The 16915-nt window shown below is 36.2% G+C and overlaps 1 protein-coding gene across 3 annotated transcripts in view; it reads left to right on the top strand.

Annotated features, from left to right (window-relative positions):
- Gabra4 (gamma-aminobutyric acid type A receptor subunit alpha4) overlaps window positions 1–16915 on the top strand; it is a 73302-nt gene that overhangs the window by 20183 nt on the left and 36204 nt on the right. Inside the window, exons 7-8 of one of the 3 annotated variants that reach the window (XM_034509117.3) lie at window positions 2822–2974; window positions 11211–11470. The exons of 1 other annotated variant lie outside the window; for it this stretch is intronic. In XM_034509117.3, coding sequence (XP_034365008.1) covers window positions 2822–2974; window positions 11211–11470 — 413 coding nt within the window. The remainder of the gene's footprint in view (window positions 1–2821; window positions 2975–11210; window positions 11471–16915) is intronic. One more of the 3 variants, XM_034509119.2, reaches the window with a different exon arrangement.

The raw sequence follows: 16915 nt of genomic DNA, 5'->3' as shown, positions 1-16915 counted from the left end.
ACAGATATTTTACTATTATTCATTCAATAAATTTTAAGTTTCACATGTGTTTCTGTATGCATTTGTGTGTGTGCATGTGCACACACATGTACATGCTAGTTTTCAAATCATATTTTGATGAATTAGGCTATATCTAATTTTTCCCCAATCTGCTTTTATACCATTTTTATTACATGCAAGTATTAAGGTCAGTTCTAGGTTGAGGAACTAGCAATACAACAGATTCAAATAGTCAAGGATCAAGCAAGACAGTAAACACAAATAGTCAAAGAACAAGTGAGGCAATAAACAAAGTCCCATGATCACTCTTTCTAAGGGCTTATCAGGATGAGCAAAGTATCTGAGCCTACTTCTCTGTCGTAGCCCAAAGTCAAATAGGCCTTAAGCCTATTTCTTTGTTCTAGCCTAAGCTATAGATTCCTGTCTGACATTACTTCTTTGTTCTAGCCTAATGTCAGATTCCTGCCTGAAGTCCATTTCCTTGTCCTTGGCCAATGTCAGATTCCTGTCAAGCAGCTCTAAAAGGCTCTCAACCTTTCCCCCTTTTTTATTTCATAAACAAGACTGAGTCTGTCTTAGGTCATTCTGGCAAGAATGCCTTTCTTACCCATTATGGATTATGCATTATCAAAAGCAATGCACTTCTGTCTTAGGTTGATAAGGACCTGTGCAGAATCTTACCTGTCCTTAGGTTGCCAGCCTATTAAGTTAATAAAACTGTCTCAGGGTCCATTTTCAGTTTCAAGCCATGTACTTTGGCTGCCAACATGTTGATGTTATTAAAGATAGGCATTAATAGGACGGGCACAAATAAAAGTATTTCAAGGTCAAAAGGGATAACATGATCAAGCTTGTCATTCTTGAAGCTTGACCAAAATGGAAATACTGACCTCAGGCCATTGATAATTTTATCAGCAGTATCAGTAAAATTAATTCATGAGAATGCTCATGGTGAAATATTTTAGCTTACTCTCTGATGGCTTGAAACTGCTTTGTATAAAACCAGACACACTGTTAAGAAATTGCTGGCACTGTTTCTCTCCCTGAAACTCTCATACATTTTTTTTAAGTTTTCATTTTTTTAAATATTTGAAATCATAATTACATTTTTCCTGTCTATTTCATTACAAAACCTTACCACATACCTGTCTACATTCTTCTTCAAATTCAGGGCCTCTGCTTTGGCTAATTTTTCTTGGGTGTGTATATGTATATATGTTTATGTATATTCCTAAATATAATGTTTTCAGTTATGTGTGTGTGCATACATGTTCAGGGCTATCTATTTGGCACTGAACAAGGAGTTGGTGTGCTCTTCCATGGGGAAGACCTCCCCTGTAAGCCTCACTTTCCTCACTTGCTGACAGTTCCTTGTGTAAGGTTGAGGCTTCATGAGGTTTCCCTCCTCCAGTCTGTCACATCTATTGGTATTGTCTTTGTTCAGAACATGTTTAGGCAGTCATAATGGTAAGACATTATGGGCATATCTTCAGTTATTTTAGGAGACACAACCTCACAGGAAAAATCTCTGATCCTCTGGCTTTTACAGTCTTTATGCCTACTCATTGACAGTTTTCACAAATTTCATTGCCTTATATCTTTCCAATACCTGTTTCATGAAGCCTCATTTTGGGGAGACAATCTTTACAGTAATTATGAAACTATGCAATGGTCTCCTAACAGGATGTCTTGTGCTGATTTTTCCCATCTGTGCATTTGAAAACACTTCTTGAAGTGGAGATTTGTAAATATTTTACTTAGCTGTGAATGTTCACTGGATTCTAAATACCATTCTCTATATATTGCTTCTAGTAAAACTACTTATCAGAAAGTTTATTGTTTATTTATTTACAGGCTTTTAGAGTTATATCTCTGTTAAATTTATTTATATTTTTGGTCATGTATGTTGTACTTAGAAATACAATTTACCTAGCTTCTCTCTATACTTATTGTATACATGTATAGGTATGAATTATGTTTGAAAAATATATTCACATTTATGTAATTTTATAGAAAGTTATGTATTCCATGTCATTCCAAACTTAAGGTTTTAATTTTATGTGTATGTTTGTGTTTTTACATTTAAAATTTTGTTTTCTATAAATAACAAGCCTAATTTATGCTTTTAAAGTGGTGAATATTATAATTGGATAGATTGCTCAGTGGGGTTATATGTCATGGTGGACGTATAAGGACCTGAGTTCGGATCCCCAGAATCCACATGAGGAGTGAGCATAAAGGTGATACATGCATGACATCCTAGCACTGTGTAACAGAGACAAATCACAGACATTCCTTGGCTAACAAGTCTTAAGAATTGCTGCTCATCTCAAAGTTCACTGACAGATTCTATCTCAAAAAATAAATACATAAATGAAAATCCAGTGAATAGCTACAGAAAAGTCGCACACAATGTCTAAGTACTGACTTCTGGCTTCCACATTAAAGTGAACATATAGTATACACACACACACACACACACACACACACGGACATCAGCCCACATCACATGTATATTCAAATACTGAACATGAAAGCTAATTGCTCAAGCATACTAGACCTTTAAAATGCGGGTATTTTTGAATACCCAAGTATTCAAAAGCCCAAGTATTAATCTGCTAAATCTATACATAGGGAGACATCATCTTTCTAAATAATAATGATCTTCAATACTATCCTCTCTTTTGCTCTGCCACCCATAGTATGGAGCTACACAATTCTCATTGAAATATACATGGAAGATAGTCTAACATAATGATCATAAAGCAATTAGATAATTGCCTATAGGATCAATAATCTATTTTCTTCATTTTTATGGCAGGTGAATACATTGTTATGACAGTTTACTTCCACCTCAGACGGAAGATGGGCTATTTTATGATTCAGACCTATATCCCATGCATCATGACAGTGATCCTTTCTCAAGTTTCCTTCTGGATAAACAAGGAGTCTGTTCCAGCTAGAACTGTATTTGGTAATTTCTGTTTATTTTTGGGAGGGATGTTTTTGCCCACATTACACTTTTGATGATGTTTCATGGGAAGAACCTTTTGATATTTCTAAAAAAAAAATTATACACTAGTTTACCAAATTGAACTGAATAAGGAACTCAACGTTTTCTTTCTATGTCAATATAACACACCACTGCTTAGGGAGATAGGGCAGTCTGTCCCTTCTGATGACTTCTCAGATTTCCCTTTGTGAGAACCAGTCAGGTGAAGAACAAATGGAAATGTGGATATAATTTCACTCTCGGTGACATTCCTGGGCTGCTAGCATAATGCTGTGTAATTGAATTAAAATTATGTCTAGGTGTTAAAATGGAATGCACAGACAGCTTAAAATAAAACAAATCAAAGTCACGGCCAACTACACATGAAAGCCTTAGAGCAGCTTGGTTTTTAGTGAAGAGGAACAAAATGCAAATGGCTTAAGTGGATCCAAAGGGAAGGTCTTCTGTGCATGAGCTCTATTGCATCCTCTGTGCATGACTTCCATTGTTTACTAAACCAGTATTTCTTCTCTTCTTGTTCTTATTGTGGTTCCTCTACAGTATTCCAGATGCTATGCCACTGGGAAAATATAGGGCTAACATTTTGTGTTAAATCTATGTTGTGTAAGTTTATGCACCAGAGTTACTTTTATATCATGATAGTGTAGATGAATCTATTTTAATACAGTTATCTATTCTTTATGCTTTATAAACATCATTCAGTGGTGAGAAAAGAAGAAAATGATCAGAATTTTTTTCCAGGATAAAGGCATAGCTCTCCCAAGTTATGCTGAATTCTTTCTTCAGTTGGTAGGATTTAAGTGTGGCCACAACATTTATCATACAATAGCTTGTGGGAACCGTCTATCTTACTTTGCTATGACCACAATACCCAACAAAAGGCCCAGCAAGCAAAGGTTTATTATTGCTCATTGTTTGAGACATTACAAAGCAGATAGTAACAGAACTGACCTCGGAAGGAGCCTAAAACACCTGTTGTCACAGTAATGGAGAGGAAGCACTCTGTTACCAGGACTAGGGTAACCTTCAAAGGCCATCTAATAATGGTCTTCTATCAGCTATGTTCTTTCTCCTGATGGTTCCATAGCCTTTACCATAGCACTATGAGTTGAGGATGGAGAATTCAAAACATGATCCTCTGGGAACGTTTCAGACTCAAACCATAGCACTTGCCATCTTCAGAGATAAGGGTGTTGTGGTACCCTTTAGAAACTTCAAATACTCCTACAAAAGTATTTCTTCCACATATATCAATGTGACTGTAAATCTAAAGGTATTTGAATTGTTATTAAAGCTCATACACAGAGCTACTGTTAGAGATAGTGTTGATCTAAGGCAGAAAGTGAGCAGGAATGATTATTCTAGTTGCTTCATAATGTTATGAAAATTTAATTAAATAACTATACATTGCAGCTATAAAATAAATTTTCCCTGCTAATGTGGATGTAAAAATAAAATGTAAAAAATTCATCTAAGGATTAGATACTAACATCGAAAGGTTAGCATTTAAAACGTAAATATTTCATGTGTTTTCTCTATTCATGAATTGTGTTAATATACTTTCCCTTCAAAAGTAGTGAAGATTTTAAAAATATTTTATTACATTTTTTGAAAATTTCAAACACTATCCTTTGATAAAACCTCCCTCTCCTGATTCCATCTAACTCCTCTCAGATTGATCCTTTACTTTTTTCCTCTGTCAAATTTATGTCTTTTGTCTTCTTAAAAAATAATAACACACAGAGTTCAACTTGTTCTGCTTATACACTTATAGATGTGGGTCATCCCCTGGAGTGTGGCAGACCTAGTAGGGGCCACACCCTTAAAAAAATCAACTGCCCCTCATCAAGAAGCCATCAACTGTCAGTGAACGTCAGTAAGAAGGTTGGACTTGTGATTCTTTTCTCACTAGATTGTTGAGTGCCTTGATCTTGTGTAGGTTCCATGCAAGCAATCAGAATTGCTGTGAGTTCATGAACATAATAGTTCTGTCATGTCCAGAAGACACTGTTTTGGGCCAGTACTCAACCTACTACTTAATGTTTCCTATTTAATCTTTCTTTCTTTCTTTCTTTCTTTCTTTCTTTCTTTCTTTCTTTCTTTCTTCCTTTCTTTCTTTCTCTCTCTCTCTTTCTTCCTTCCTTTCTTTCTTTCTTTCTTTCTTTCTTTCTTTCTTTCTTTCTTTCTTTCTTTCTGTTTATTGTCATCTATCTATCTATCTATCTATCTATCTATCTATCTATCTATCTATCAATTATCTATCTATCTTCATATAATAGCATTTAGTAGGCATTAATTACACAGGGGATAATGAACCTACCAGAAAGCAAAAGACATAGATTGTCAAATAAAAAGCCTTGTGCCAGATGTGGGATAACACTCCTCAAATTGTTGCTTAAGTATGTTTCAGAAACTTCCTCAAGTAATACAAGCTATTGATACAGAACATGATAGTAAGACCCTATTAGAAAAATTAGAGGCTACTTTTGTCACCCAACATGGAGAAATGAAGTTCGTACTGACCAGGAAGTTTTCTCCCTGCCAGCTTGCTTTCATAGTATTGGAGGTGGCTTTGTAGCCTGTTGTGGGGGAAACCATGAGCAATCTTATCCAGCTGTAAACCCAGGTGAACTACAACAATGACGAACATGGCAAGATACCCCCATGAGTATAATAGTGGCATCAGTGGTGTGGGGGCAACAAACCACTTTCTGATTGCATTTGAGGCCTGCTCTATAGGAGAAACCCCCAGGGGTGAACCTACTACTATTATTACACTAAGTGAATGTAGTATTAAGCTGCCTCTAAGTTTGTATTTCCAAATCCATGGATTGCTGTAGCTCTCAGACCCTATCGGAGTGATTTCATTGTGCGGTGAACATTTTTAAAGCTCACATTTGATCAAACTGCAGATAATAATATAGATGGAATACTCATTCACAAGTGGGACATCAATATTAACCACATACCCAAAAGCCTCAGGGACCATCACAGACTTAGTGGTTGGCATACTCAAAGAACTCAACTCCTGAGGGTTTAAAGAGTGCTTAATATAATATACTTCTATATACTCTGCCATGAAAATCTGCCAAGAAGGAGATTCATTTTTTTCTGTTTCCATAGTTTTGAAGAAAATATTTTTCTGGGTGTACTCCCAGATAGTCTGAAGTTCTTAGCAGTTTTTCATCTTATTTAGCACTACTAATGATTTGGAATCTTTACACATCATGTTCAAAGGTTGCCTGACTGCAAAAGGGGGCAGCTGAGACTGAGAATAGTATGCATGTCCTTTAGCTTACTTGTTCTAGTGGAGAATAATCAAGGGCTCAGGAAGATGGCTCTCTTGGTAAAGTACTTGCTGAGTAAGTGTGGGGACCCAAGTTTGGATCCTCAGCATCCATGTAAAAGGTATGGACAGTGGCAAGTGTCTGAAAGCCTTGCACTACTGAGTGTGGTTGACCAGATAGGCAATCCTTGGAGCTCTCTGGCCAGATGGCGCAGCTAAAATCTTGAGGTCTGGGCTCAGTGGCAGACTGACACAGAGTTTAAGGTTGTAAGAAAGATGCCAGCCATTTTCCTTGGCCTCAGTGAGTAAGTACACATGCAGACAGGCATGTGGACTGGACACCTGCAGAGACATGCACTATACCACATTCACACACAAACCTAGACCTTCTGCATCTGACCTCAAGAAAATGTTTAAACCTTGTATTTCTATTAATATTTACCAATAAATTCACTAGAATACATATCACACTTGTCTACCATGAAGATGAGGAAGTGAGGTTACACATACAGATGTTGATTGTGACCCTAGTGTCACGAAGCAGTTACGCTGTTCAGTGGGTTACTTCTGCCTGTTAACTCACATGTTCCAACAAACTGAATTGCATCATCTCATCATCTCTTAGTGTTGCTGTAAAGATTAAACACATTAATCTCAGTAAAACATTTGAAAAATTTTAGCATATAATGTATATAATTTCATTATTGCTGGTTGATGAATTTACTTGTCGATAGGTAAAAGAAATACCCAGTGATGTGGGAAGAGATAGCCGAGACAGCAGATCTCAGCCCACGTTTCCTGTGCACGTAGGGCAGCTTAAGGACATTAAGCAGCGTAGCAAAATGCTACTATCACCAGCTCTAATAGTGGTATTATTAGTGGGACCCCGTTTCTTAACATCCACAGTAGTTCAGCAAGATGGTTATTCTCCATTTTTATAGATAAGTAAAATAGTACAAGGGCATTAGAAATGTTTATCAAGTCATTTAATTGTAAGTGGTATTTCCAAGAGAATATATAACACAAAGAATTCAGTCATGCTATCTTCACAGCAGGTATGAGGATATAGAAGTGGAGAGGGGGCTTGTGAAGGATCCTAGAACTTCCGACTGAGAATAATTTGCCAGTGGGATTTTTCATTTACAATTTGAAATTTGCCTGCTTGTCTTTGCCTAGATCAATATTAGTTTTGATCAATCAGGAAAATGACAGCAATAATAAAGTCTTCAAAAAACATCAGCTATATCACAATTGCAGTATTAGACTGTTCATTTTGAGAGTCTAGGATAGTAGTTTTCCAGGGAAGTAAAGCCCTATGTTGTTGGGGTCATTGACCATTTTTTACTCGGTATGAGATACAGGTGACTGTGAACTCTAGGTGAACGTTTCTCTTCTTCAGCTCTAGCACTGCCCCCCGCCCTTTCACTCACAAAGACACAGTGGGCTGGGTCATAGATAACACCAGGGAGAACAAAACCCCTAAAACAGCAGAAATCTGAGAAGCAGGACATATGGAATTCTTTCCAAAGGCCTTCTATCTTGAAATTTGTCTGACTCTAGTTTTTTTTTTTTTTTTTTTTTTTTTTTTTTTTTTTAATTATTCCAATATGGTTAAACATTAAACACAAGTAGATGCCAGCTGGCATATTGAAATCATTGCTACTTCATTTTCTAGGAATGGCCAGCCAAAAATTCACTCATGTGTACAGTCTTAGCCTACTCCTTCATTTCCTCTCTCAGCTCCTGGGCCAGCCAATATGGTGCATATTCAGCATTCTAAATTCACAAACTGGCATCAATACGTGAACACACAAAAATAATTATGCCTTTGAAAAATTTTCAGGGTGCGATTCTTATCCAAAGAGTTGTTTATTTTGCCAAGAGCTTGACCTGAAATGGAAGCACATATTTCTACTGTTTTCTGTATATTTGAACACAAGATAGAGAACTTTTCAATATCTGAAAAGATGGCAAGTTTTAAAGGAATTTTGAGACAATTGATCTTATCAGTCTACACTCCTAACTTTGCCAATCGTTAAGATATAAAACTGTACTATCTAGAGGGCCATTCCGTAAGCAAAACAACAGTGAAAGAGAAAAAGAAGACAGAACTATGTACATGCTTTTTTGTTGGTATAAGCATTATGATTTAACATAAGCCATCAACCTGATTCTGAACAGTTGGATGTCATTACTGAAATCATAACTCAGTAATGACCTTAGTCTTCTGTTGACTATCACCTAGGAAATTTTTTTCACTTTGACAGGGGCAGGATGACTTTTAAGATTCTCATATTTCAATGTAAGTGTCCTTTATGGTCATTACAATATGGTCTCTGGAGGCTTTTCTGAGCACTAAGTGGTATTTTCATTCAGAACATGCTCCTGTTTCTACTTGCAAGTGCCTATATCTTCATTTCTGTGGCATTAGAAGAAATGCACCACTTACACTTGGCAGAACTTGTGGAACACTTTTGTACTTTGTGTGATTCTGTTTTTATTATTTTTACGTGTATTGCTGTTTGGCCTGCATGCCTGTCTGTGTGAGCCTGTCAAATTCCTTGGAACTAGAGTTACACAAGGTTGTAAGCTGTCATGTGGGTGCTGGAAATTGAACCTAGGTATTCTGGAAAAACAGCCAGCATTCTTCTGAGCCATCTCGGTAGCCCCACTTTTGAAATCTTAATAGTCTATTATAGACCAATTGTTATGAGTGAAAGGAAATATAATTTATCTTTATTATTTGTAGCTAAAGTTTATTCAGGTACTTTGGTAGTTATTTATTTATTTCACAGCCTTCTGGAAAATTGTGCCTTCTCTAGGACATTTAAAAGGAGGCCTAAATGCTTGAAGGTCTCCTTCTGGAAAACTCCCAACAAATTCATTATGAACCAGTGTGCCATTAAAGTAGATATACAGTCAATTTACCTATTTAATGGAATAAGGTTTTTAAAAATCTACTTCAGGGACTGAAGAGATTGCTTAGGGGTTAACAGTACTTCCTGCTTTGCTGGGGACTCATATGGTTTCCAGCATCCATATCAAGAGACTTACAGTGGCTTGTCACTCTAGATCCAGGGGATCCAATGAGCCAGTGTGGCCTTTGGCCACCTGCACATATGGCTGATACATCATATATACACATTCATATACATATGCATATCACAAACATACATATATATATTTCAAAAATTTACTTTAAGCTAAGAAAATTACTAAACAACTTATGTAATATATATTTATGTATAGTTTTAGAAATTTTTTTAATTTTGTAACTCAAGTGATACACAGATGCTCCAGATTTTCATCTCATATGAACCAATAGCTTAGGAAGGAATTGGAATTGGAGAAAAAGGATTGGACTCAATCCAAACAATGATTTTTTTGCTCATTGTGCATTCGTGATGCTTCTGGCATTCCAACCTGATGATTCCTAAAGCAATTTTCAACATGGCATCTCTCAAGGGTGCTCCACTCTTTCAAACTAGAAGCAGGCTATGTTGATTTTTTTCCAAAAGGCCTTCTATATTGAAATTTGTCTAAGTTTGCTAATTATTCCAATATGGCTAAGCCTTACACATGAAGAGCAGAGCTGGCACATTGAAATCATTGCTTCCATTTTCCAGGAATGGTCTTAGGTGGTTCTTACACTCCTCTCTATGCTTGCATATGAGAAACAGTAAAAACAACAGTACAAGTTATAATATAATCAGAGTCTAAGTTGAAGACATAGTATTGATTCTTTGAATCAAAATATGAATATTCCTTTATTTTTGGAAAAAATTCCCTGTATTTCCAAGTGAAAATGGATGAATTGCCTTTCAGCTGGGGATTGGCGTGTTTTGACAGATAGAGTTAAGGTGCCTTCATTATTGCCAGCATCGTTATCATCATCTTCCTGGGTGTATCACCTTTAGGACTTATCCTAGGAGTTATGCAGAATAAGTACAAATGGATATAGTAAGAACTTCAGAAATTTCTAGGATAGCCTAAGTAATATTGATGAGGTAAACATAAATGAATGGAAATAGTAAAAACTACGCAAACATTAGCATCCTTAAAGAATGCGTTGTTCTGTAGTTTACTGACAAGTGACATTTTTTCCTTCTAAAAATGAAAGTCACTCTTTTCCCTAGATTAAGAAGGCACTTTTCCTGAAAATGTTATTTCAGAAGACAATTGAGAGAAGAGGGGCTCCATTTTTGTTGCAAGTATTCTTCTTCAAGTTGTACACGGATGTGTGATGAACACCCACATTTTGAAGGCCAACTTTTTCAAGAAGTACATTTAGCCAGAATATATTTATAGTTTTAACGATTTAGGATCTGGAATACCCAAAGAATGTATTAATTTTATTCAAAAGACTATATTCAGTAAGAATTATATGACTTGTGATTTTTCTGGCAATAATTATCAGTGGTAACAGGCCTAACTTACCTAGTATGTTCTCATGTTCCCATTAGAAAGTCAATGTGCCCAGTTTTCTATTCCTATCTGAGAGTCACTGTTTCAATTAATTTTCCTTCTTGGGAGGTGTGTATATTGATTCTTCATGTATATTGTTTCAGACTCCAATATAGAATCAATATATTCTATATGTGTTACATATTTTTTATTTCCATAGAACACTTAGAATGTACAAAGATGTTCCAATGAAATTTCCAATCGATTCAATTTACTTTGAACTGTTGATTATGAGATCCAGGAGTTAAACATATATATCTCTTATTCCAACACCTGTGCTGATTTCACTGAAACAGAACGACCCAATTCCTCTCTCAAAGGTGGTGGGTTTCAGTTAGTAACTTCGTCAACCTCATCCCACCTCCTCCTTTAGGGGTTATCCTTTTTTTTTTTTTCCCGTAAAACTAGCAGTACAATGTTTTATCTCTTTGCTCTTTTGCATTAAAGGAATTACCACAGTCCTCACGATGACCACCCTAAGCATCAGTGCTCGGCATTCTTTGCCCAAAGTGTCCTATGCGACTGCCATGGATTGGTTCATAGCTGTCTGTTTTGCTTTTGTATTTTCGGCTCTTATTGAGTTTGCTGCTGTCAACTATTTCACCAACATTCAAATGCAAAAAGCCAAAAAGAAGCTATCGAAGCCTTCTCCAGAAGCTCCACCAGCCCCAGTGCTGAAGGAAAAACACACAGAAACATCTCTCCAGGTATTTGACTTTATTTCCTTCCTTCTAAGGGTTTATCTGCTTGGTGAAATTTTTACTGTAGTAGAAAACAAAGAGCATAAAAATATCAATGACAGTTTCTGAGGATGATTGAAGTTTAGGAAATTATAAAGTGGTAATATGTACATTGATATTTTATTTTTTCAATTGTACTAGTTATTTGAGGATATCATTTAATATATATATTGGTAATTTTTACTCTGATTCTAATTTCTTCCAAGGTCCAACTCTCTTTCTGTACCCACCCAAATTTATGTACTTTTATTTTTTTAAAAAGCATAATACAATTTGGGTTGGTTATATATTCTTTGATGCATGGCTTTCATTGACACCTGGTCTACTTACCAGGGCATACATTTTTAAAAGAAAATTAACTCTCATTCTTCCAGAAGCTATCAGTTGCAAATCCTTTCTCCATGCTGGGATTTTATCCAATTTGAGCTTCAACAGGACTTGGTGTGTGTTGCAATAACCATTGTGTCTTCATATGTGAAATTGTACTTCCACATCCAGAACAGTATTTTCTGCGAGTCATTCATCACTTCGGGAGCTCTTTCTGTCCCCTCATCCAGAATGATCCCTAGGTCTTGGGAGCAAGGGATGTTGATATAGATAATTTGTTTAGGGATGAGCATTCTACTGTCTCTTATTCTTTGTACCTTAGCTAGTTGTGTGTTTCAGTGTTGATCACCATCTACAGGAAGAAGGAATTTTATCTGATGAAGGTTGAAAGATGCATTGTGAATTTAACAAGTCATAAAAAATCAATTTAACATTGTGGCCAGTTAGCAGAATATAAAGATTGTACCTTATCTAGTTCAAGGTTCTTGACCCCAGTAATGGTGCCAGGTATGTGTTTCAGCTTGTGGACTGGATCTTAAATCTAATCAGAAAGTGAGTAGTTACTACCATGCTATTATTGCCATTATGGAGGGAATGGGCATATCTGGCCATGCCAGTTAATGTAACTCTCAGAGTTCATAGCTGTGAAATCTGATGGATCTGTTTCTTCTTAACTACCAAAATAGTACCTTCCAAAATGATGGAATCCAACCCATAAGGATGAAACTTCCTGTTCAGTACCAGTTTGATTTCTTCTGTTCTATAACTCAAGTACGTGATGTTCCTAGAAATAAGGGCTTACTGTCAAGTCCTGAAGAGTAACTGAAGGATGGCAATACCCTCTAATGGTTGGGGTCTATGGGACCTTGCTGTCCAGGAACTCTGAAAGAGATAGACCATTCTTGCATAAAAGCTTTTATAAAAAATTAATTTGTTAACTTGTGGTATCTTGTAGATGCTTTATCACCCAGTTATAGAATAAATCTATTTATTTATTTATTTATTTATTTATTTATATTTATCTATTTTAGAAAGCTTCTATGGTGGTATGTTTCCATATGACTTTGTTGAACAATCTTTAGTATCAGTTATTTTCCCATTATTGCCACCCCTACCTTGCCCTCCAAACCTCCACCTGAAATTCAAACACTTGTTCCTAATATATTGATATTTTAAAGCAGTGCCTATCTACTTAAAAGCTACATAATGTATATGTGACCATGATACGTGACATAACGCTGTTCTGTTTGTTTGTTTGTTTGAAAGTTTCTCAGTATGAAGGATACTTTGTTTTTCACAGAACTTGGTAAAATGGAGCACACTATTAAGGGGAACCTGTGGATGATATTGAGAGAGATGCGAAGGCCACTTTTTGTAGATTTCATTGACCAAAGGAAAATGATGGTTCTTTATCATTGTGGTCCCACATTTTCTATGGGGCTGCTTGCCTGTAGTATTAAAGAAAAAAATAATTGTAGCAACAAAAGAATCCATAGCTATGGATGATGTACATACAACTGAATAATTCATTTTCTAAAGGACATATCTAAGAGAAGGTAGAAAACATAACAAATCCAACTGTGATTTTTTTCATCTGCCTTATCAAAGATTCATTTTTAATTGAGGATTTTTTGTGCATGTATCTTATTGCATAGAAGCAGCAGGACGTACAAAGACATGGATAATCAGGCAAGCAGCACCTGCTTTTTATTCCTCTTCTACTATTCTGCTCTGTCCCTGTGACTGTATTCATTTCCTTCTATTTGCCTTCTTCTTCTTTTTCTTTTCTTTTCTTTCTTTCTTTTTTTTTTTTTTTTTTGTATAAACCGACAGATTCCTGTGGTAAACTACACCTAGCCAACTGTAATTTCCACGAATAACACCATAATGCTGCTTGGATTGCATTTACCCAAACCAAAATGTACTAGAAATTATCAACTCATCTTACTCTACAAAGTGATATTTCACCCCTGTATTTATGCACTTATTCACTATACATGTAGGTATTTAAGGCCAGCAATGGGCCAACTACTGATCAGTAATTTATATTTTAAAGCAAATATCCTACCCTATGGAAATTCCATTTATTTCCAAGTGGCAAGGGAGGAGAGGCACATGGTTTGTTTTCATGTAAGAAATAAAACACTTGGAGTATTAAATGCAGAGGCTATGAAGGGTCAGGAAATGGTTAGAGATTAGGAATCTACATTTACAGTGTTAACCTATCCTTAGGAGACCTCACACAGTGGAGGTTTCCTTTACAGAGAGATCCAGCCAGGAAGGAGCTGAAAGGGTTTGTGGCTTCATAGGGAGAGAACACCAGCCAACCAGAGCTCCCAGGGTCTAAACCACCAGCTTGAGAGCACATAGGGAAGGACCCATGGCTCCAGCTGTATATGTAGGGGAGGATGGCCTTGTGGGACATAGGTGGGAGAGGAGATCCTTGGTTCCATGAAGGCTGGAAGCCCAGTGTGGGGGAATTCGAGGGTAGGGAGGTGGGAGTGGGTGGGTGGGGGCACATCTTCATAGAAGCAGGGGGGATAGGATAGAGGGTTCCTGGGTGGGGGGGAAATGGGGTAAGGGGATAACATCTGAAATGTAAATAAAATATCCAATAAAAAATAATTAAGGAGAAAGAGAGAGAGAGAGAGAGAGAGAGAGAGAGAGAGAGAGAGAGAGAGAGAGAGGCAGGGAGGGAGGAAGGAAGGAAGGAAGGAAGGAAGGAAGGAAGGAAGGAAGGAAGGAAGGAAGGAAGGAAGGTAGATTAAGGTGGCTGCTTTCTAACTCCTGGCAGAAAAACAACAGCAACTGACCTTGAATGCATGACTTTTAAGAAGAGAAAAGGGAGAAGGGCTGCATTGGGATTTGTATTTGTTGACTGGGCATGTTAATTAGGTGAGCCAAAGGGGGCTTTTGATTGCTGGATTTCAATACTTTGATAGCTGGACCTTGGTAGTCAGCCTCAGGAGACTAAGTGGCCAAATAAAGGGATAGACCTCCAGTAGCTAGCTTTAGGAATGCAAGGTTTTAGCAAGTCAGAGGGAGTGGGAGAGAAGGGCAAGGCCAGCCAGATCAAGGTTCCTTCAGCCATTTCAGGATTTCAGTCTGTGCTCTGCTCTTCCCATTGGTAAACTCACTTTTGTTGTCGTTCTATTGTGTTTTGCTCTGCCATATTGAAACTATATAATTCACTTCTTGCTTCTTTGGAGTCACCAGATCTTGGGTATAGTTTAGTGGTTTTACTTTATTTACTTTTTAAATTTTTAAATTTTATTTAATTTTATTTTTCAAGACAAGGTTTCTCTGTGTAGCCCCAACTGTCTCAGCACTTGCTCTGTAGACCAGGATGGCCTTGAACTCAGAGGTTCATCTGTCTTTGCCTCAGTCCTTTCAGTGCTGGGATTAAAGGCGTGCACCACCACTGCCCAGCACTGTTTATTATTTTCTAATGATTGATTTGTGAGTTAATGTAGTTACATCTTTATTGATTCATGAGTTAATTTAATTATATCTTTTTGCAGATTAAATTTGTTACATTTTTCAAGATATTTGTGCATACATATTAATTTATTTTCATGCTTTCTTATTTATGAATAATGTTTCTCTTTTTGAATTCAAATCTCTTCTGTATAGAATCTTATGATTCACAATTTTGTTTTTAATATTATCATAATTATTTGCTATATATTATGGAGTAATGTTATTTTCTTCTTTGGGATAAAAATATAGAGATAATACTAAAGTTTCTAGGTGTAATTTTTGTTTAACTCTGCTAGTTCTTTTACTGTATGCCTTCAGATATATTGATTTGAGTAATATTTAAATTGTCCCTTGATTTATGTTAAAAGTTATTATCTTTACTTAAAATTTTGTTTTACTTAGATCACTATTTTTTCACTTTTTAAAAGACCCCACAGTCTTTACAATTTGTGAAATATACAAAAATTTCTCTCAATTTGTGAAATATACTCTCATAAATATTCACAGTTGGACTGATCTTTCTTTTATTTTGACTAATTTTTACACATGTTGGAATCAATGACTTCCAGCACTTAAAGGTTTATAACTGCTTTATTTCTGTATCAGTTGTTGAATGTAATCATAAAATAAGCTGTTTTTTTTCTTCCACATGAGAGCCTTTACCTTGAATCCTGTTTGATTTTTAATTCCAACATTTCCCTCTCCCTTTCCCCCTCCTTCCCTCCCTCTCTCCCTTTCTGCCCTCCTGTGATCTGAGCCTTGTGCATGTTAGGCAGGTGCTGCTGTTGATCTATACTCCTAAAATCCATGTTGACATTTCTAATAACGTTTTTGCCTCTCAATATTAACTTTTCTAATGTTTTCTGCTATTAAACTTGTCCTTTCCTTCTTTTACTTCTGCACTCTGGAAGTTCTGTCATGTTTTTATACTGCAAGTATATGACTTTAAGGCTTAAAGCAATGTTTTTGTCCAAAAGCAATTTCTTTTGTCTTGTAATTTTCTAACAATGTTGAAATTATAAAATACAATAAATGTCCAATGTAAATATTAACTCCCCCTTAGTTCAAAAAATGACTTTATTAAGGCTTTTAGGTTTTGAAATAGATTTTATGCAACCTAGGTATTGTGCTATACACTAATAATTCATGCAACGTGAAATTTCTGAGAACAAATCACAAGTTTGATGTGAATGTGGGCTATGCAATAAGATCCTATCTTTAAAAAAAATCTATTTATGATGAATTGACTCTGTTCCTTTTTGTATCTGCACCTGATGCGATTTGTTGCACTGATATAACGTGGAAATATCACTGAGCTAAAGTACCAGGGACTCTGAATAATCCCATTTGCTCTGAAACATAGCTCTTGACTACAGTTGTTGCCATCACTAGTAAAGCTTGGCTGAGCTCATCTGCTTGGCTATGTTGTGATTCAGAAATTTCTCTGTAGCACAGCACACATATTGTGTGCTTATAACATAAGTAGGGAGCAAGAAGAAATGTTTTTGCAAAATGATGAAGAATCCAACCACTTTAGCCTTGAGAAAGATTTTAAAATAAAACCAGTCAAAGTAGTCATCATATGCTTTATGTCCTCTATAATGA

The sequence above is a fragment of the Arvicanthis niloticus genome, chromosome 7, assembly GCF_011762505.2.
Source record: "Arvicanthis niloticus isolate mArvNil1 chromosome 7, mArvNil1.pat.X, whole genome shotgun sequence".
NCBI classification, from domain to species: Eukaryota; Metazoa; Chordata; class Mammalia; order Rodentia; family Muridae; genus Arvicanthis; species Arvicanthis niloticus.
This window is presented reverse-complemented; position numbering and strand designations above follow the sequence as displayed.